At 61.6% G+C, this 4,681-nt stretch overlaps 1 protein-coding gene across 1 annotated transcript in view; it reads left to right on the top strand.

The window, feature by feature from the left end:
- The window catches only part of LOC113981073 (protein Wiz-like), a gene marked incomplete at its 5' end in the record, with an annotated part of 3,766 nt that extends 908 nt beyond the window's left edge, over positions 1-2,858 (top strand). The window contains 2 exons of the mRNA XM_027708311.1: positions 200-395; positions 1,711-2,858. Of these exons, the coding sequence (XP_027564112.1) occupies positions 200-395; positions 1,711-1,873 (359 nt within the window). The remainder of the gene's footprint in view (positions 1-199; positions 396-1,710) is intronic.
- Positions 2,859-4,681: the final 1,823 nt, after the last annotated feature.

Below are 4,681 nucleotides of genomic sequence, written 5' to 3'. Positions count from 1 at the left end.
TGGGAAGGGCACTGGGGTCTGGGAGAATCCCTGCAGGAGAAGGAACAGGAGTCTGGGAGAATCCTGCCGGGAAGGGCACTGGGATGTCGGGAAAGGATTGGGAGAATCCCTGCAGGAGACGAAACTCCCCTGCAGGAGAGGGTGCAGAGGTCTGGGATAATCCAACCCCCCCAATCCCGATTTTTCCCGTGTGTCCCAGAGTTCGAGCGGAGACAGGCCCGGCCCCTGGACGCCGCCCTGCACCGGGGGGAGGAGGAAGGGGCAGAATTCCAGCAGAAGTTGGAGGAGCCGCGGCCGCCGCCGCCGAGGGTGCGCCCGGTGCCCTCCCTGGTGCCGCGCCCGCCCCAGACCTCCCTCGTCAAGTTCGTGGGGAACATCTACACCCTCAAGTGCAGGTGGGAGCATTCCCGATCCATAGGGAGACACAGGGACCAACAGGGAGGCACAGGGAGGCACAGGGTACACAGGGAGCCACAGGGAGACACAGGGAGCCAAAGGGATACACAGGGATACACAGGGATACACAGGGAGCCACAGGATACACAGGGAGCCACAGGGATACACAGGGAGACACAGGGATACACAGGATACACAGGAAGCTACAGGGATACACAGGGAGCCACAGGGAGCCACGGGGAGACACAGGGATACACAGGGAGACACAGGGAAACACAGGGAGACACAGGAGTACACGGGGATACACAGGGATACACAAGGATACACAGGGTACACAGGAAGCTACAGGGATACACAGGGAGCCACAGGGATCCACAGGGAGACACAGGGAGCCAAAGGGATACACAGGGAGACACAGGATACACAGGGAGCCACAGGGATACACAGGGAGTCACAGGGAGCCAAAGGGATACACAGGGAGACACAGGGATACACAGGATACACAGGAAGCTACAGGGATACACAGGGAGCCACAGGGATACACAGGGACACACAGGGATCCACAGGGATGCACAGGGAGACACAGGGAGCTACAGGGATACACAGGGAGACACAGGGAGCCAAAGGGATACACAGGGAGACACAGGGATACACAGGAATACACAGGGATCCACAGGGATGCACAGGGAGACACAGGGAGCTGCAGGGATACACAGGGAGACACAGGGATACACAGGAAGCCCGACTACCCCAGCCCTCTTTTTGGGGCGCTTGGAGGCTCTGGGTGTCCCTGTCCCCCCCCATATCCCAACCCTAATTCCCGTTATCCCTCAGCTTCAGAGGTTCTGGGTGTCCCTGTGTCCCTAATCCTGGATCCCAGCCCTCATACCCATTATCCCTCAGCCTCTGAGGCTCTGGGTGTCCCTGTATCCCAACCCTAATTCCTGTTCTTCCTCATCTCTGGCTATCCCTGTATCCCTAATTCCCATTCTTCCTCAACTCTGAGTATCCCCGTGTGCCAACCCTAATTCCCGTTCTCCCTCAACTCTGACTATCCCTGTATCCCATCCCTAATTCCCAATATTCCCCCTCATCTCTGGCTATCCCTGTATCCCTAACTCCCATTCCCCCTCAGCTTCAGAGGGTCTGGGTGTCCCTAATCCTGGATCCCATCCTTAATTCCCATTCCTCCTCAGCCTCCCAGGCTCTGGATGTCCCTGTATCCTAACCCTAATTCCCAACATTCTCCCGGCCGCCTCCTCCCCGTTTTCCGGGAGTCTCTTTCCCACCGGCGCCGCGGCGTTGTGTCGGCAGGTTCTGCGAGGTGGAATTCCAGGGCCCGCTGTCGATCCAGGAGGAGTGGGTCCGGCATCTCCAGCGGCACATCCTGGACATGAATTTCTCCAAGGCGGATTCGCTGCGGAGCGAGGCCCCGGCGCCCCCCGAGCCCCCCTCGGCCCTGGCCGAGGCCCAGTAGCGCCGATTCCGGACCCGGCACAGGGACATCCTCCATCCTCACCCCCCCCCTTCCCGCTCCCACCGTCTCCCGGAGTTTTTGGGAAAAGGGGGCGGGAGAGGGGCCCGATCGCTGCCTTCGCCCCTCTGGAGCGTCCCCCCCTCCGATCCCGGGGGGGGCCACAATCCCGGCCACAATCCCGGCCACAAGCACTACATGGATTGCGGGGCGGAGCCTCGGGAATCCCCCGGGATCCGCCACCGGATCGGGGCGGGAACGACTCGACACCGGGACGGGGGGGAGCGGGGGGAGGCTGAACTTCTCCCCCCCCCTCCTTCCTCGCTTCCCGAAATCCGTGTTTTTTTAACCCAAAGAACAAACGGTGTCGCCTTTCCCGGTGGCGATCGGGGCCGGAGCCGGGGGCCGGAGGGAATTCCGGGCGCGTTCCCGGAAAACGCTGTGGATTTTGTACATGACCCTTCGAGTTCCTGTATATTCGAGTTTTTTCCATAGGCGCCGGTCGGATTTAGTGGCGCGTAGATGTCGGAATCCCTCGGTTCCGGGGTTGCATGTTCCCAAAATCCCCCCTTTTTCCCGCACCAAAACGCCGCCGCCTCCCTCCCGCCCTTCCCACCGGATTCGCCGCCCTCCTCCCGCCGCCCATTCCCGGGGATTTCCCCGCGGGGGAGCGGCGGGCGAGACCCACCAGTGGGAACTGGGAAATCCCTGGGGAATTCCGGCATTCCCACCCGGAACCGGCCGTGGCGGCGCCGGGAGGATTCGGCTCAGTTTTCCCCCTTTTCCCGTTTTTTTTCCCGGTTCCACCGTTGCTTTGTTGTTTTTTCCCGGTTTTTTCCTCGTCCCAGCTCCATAGACCCGACTTTTTTAAACTCTAGACTTGTGTAGAAATAAGGAATATTCATTTTTATTTGGGAATCCCGAAACTTCCGAATTTCGGAGGGAATTTTAACGGATAAATATTTTTTTTTTCATCTTTTTTTTCTTTTTTTTTCTTTTTTTTTCTTTTTTTTTTTTTTTTTTATTTCCACTTTTTCGGGACGTTTCTGGTGATTCCTGTACCCGGGAGTGTGGGACGATGGATTAAATTGTTCTGGAAATGAAGCCTTGGGGGGAGAACGGAGTCTCTGGATACCCGGAATGTCGGGATGGGGCGTGGGGATGGGGGTCTGGGGGGGTCAGTGTGGGTTTAGGGCTGGGATGTGGGGACACGGATTGGGATGAGGCCACATCTCAGGGATGTTGGGATCTGGATGTGGCCGTGTTGTGGGATGTGGGGAATGTTGGGATTGGGATGTGGCCGTGACCCCAGGAAAAAATGGACACTGGGATCAGGGTGTGGCCTTGATCCCGGGAAAAAATGGACACTGGGATCAGGGTGTGACCGTGACCCTGGGAAAAAGTGGACACTGGGATCAGGGTGTGACCGTGACCCCGGGAAAAAATGGACACTGGGATCAGGGTGTGGCCTTGACCCCAGGGAAGAGGACGCTGAGGTCGGGATGTGACCTCGTCACCTGGATTGAGGGGACACGGATTAGGATGAGGCCACGTCTCATGGAGGTTGGGACCTGGATGTGACCTGGGACACGGGGACATGGATCAGGACAGAGCCGTGTCCCCAGGGAAGGGGGGCAGGAGGCTGGGACACATCCCTGTCCCCTGGGAATGGTGACATTGGGATGTCGGGATTTGTCCGTGTCCCATGGGAATGGTGACATCGGGATGTCGGGATCTGTCCGTGTTCCCTAGGAATGGTGACATTGGGATGTCGGGATCCGTCCGTGACCCCTGGGAATGGTGACATCGGGATGTCGGGATCTGTCCGTGACCCCTGGGAATGGTGACATCGGGATGTCGGGATCTGTCCCTGATCCTTGGGACAGGGGGACACGAGGGGTGGGGCCCCTCAAGACACACCCCATGATGGCCACGCCCACGGGTGACACACGTGGGGGGGGTCCCTCGTGTGTCCCCCACCAAACGTGACACACACGTGACACGGGTGACACACACGTGACACACACGTGACACAGGTGGGTGACCCCGCCCTCCCCCGGGCGTCCACGTGGGGGCGACCCGCACGCTCCGCCCACGGGGCGTGGCCACCGCACCGCCAGCCAATGGGAACCGGCGCCGCTGCCGGAGGGGGCGTGGCCAGCGCAGAAGGCGCGCCTCCCGCGCTATTGGTCCTAAGCCGGCTCAGCCCGCCCCCACACCGACCAATCACAAGAGCGGAGCCACGGCGGCCACGCCCACCTGTCAGCTGACATCCGCGTCCGCCAATCGCCGAGCGGGGAGGGCGGTGAGCGACAGCCGCCGCCCGCCAATGGGAGGCGCGATTCGCGCGGCGCGGGCCGCGGGCCAATGAGCGCGGGGGAGGCGGGGCGGCGCGGCCAATGGGAGCGCGGGGGCGGGGCCCGCGCGACGCCGTTACCGCCCGGGAAGGAGGAGGCGGCGCCGCCATCATGAGCTACGGTGAGGGGGGGGGGGACACCGGGGGGGCCGTGAGGGACCGGGGGGGGCACCGGGACATGGCGGGGGCTCTGAGGGGCCGGGGGGGGGGGGGGGGCCGGGGGGTTGGGGGGTGTCCGTGAGCGGGGGGACCGTGAGGGACACGGCGGGGCCGGGGATGGACCCGAACCCGCGCCACGGCCCGGGAGGAGCCTCCGAGCACCGTCCGGGCCCTCCCAGTTTTGACCCGGACTGGGACAGGAGGGACAGATCCAGCTCTTGATGGGAATGGAACAGGGACAGACCCAGATCCTGATGGGACAGACCCAATTCCTGATGGAATGGGAACAGGACAGA

Source organism: Neopelma chrysocephalum, unplaced genomic scaffold, assembly GCF_003984885.1.
Source record: "Neopelma chrysocephalum unplaced genomic scaffold, ASM398488v2 Primary Assembly neopelma1_96004, whole genome shotgun sequence".
Lineage (NCBI taxonomy): Eukaryota > Metazoa > Chordata > Aves > Passeriformes > Pipridae > Neopelma > Neopelma chrysocephalum.
Note: the sequence above shows the minus strand (reverse complement) of the source record. Positions and strands in the feature narration are given on the sequence as shown.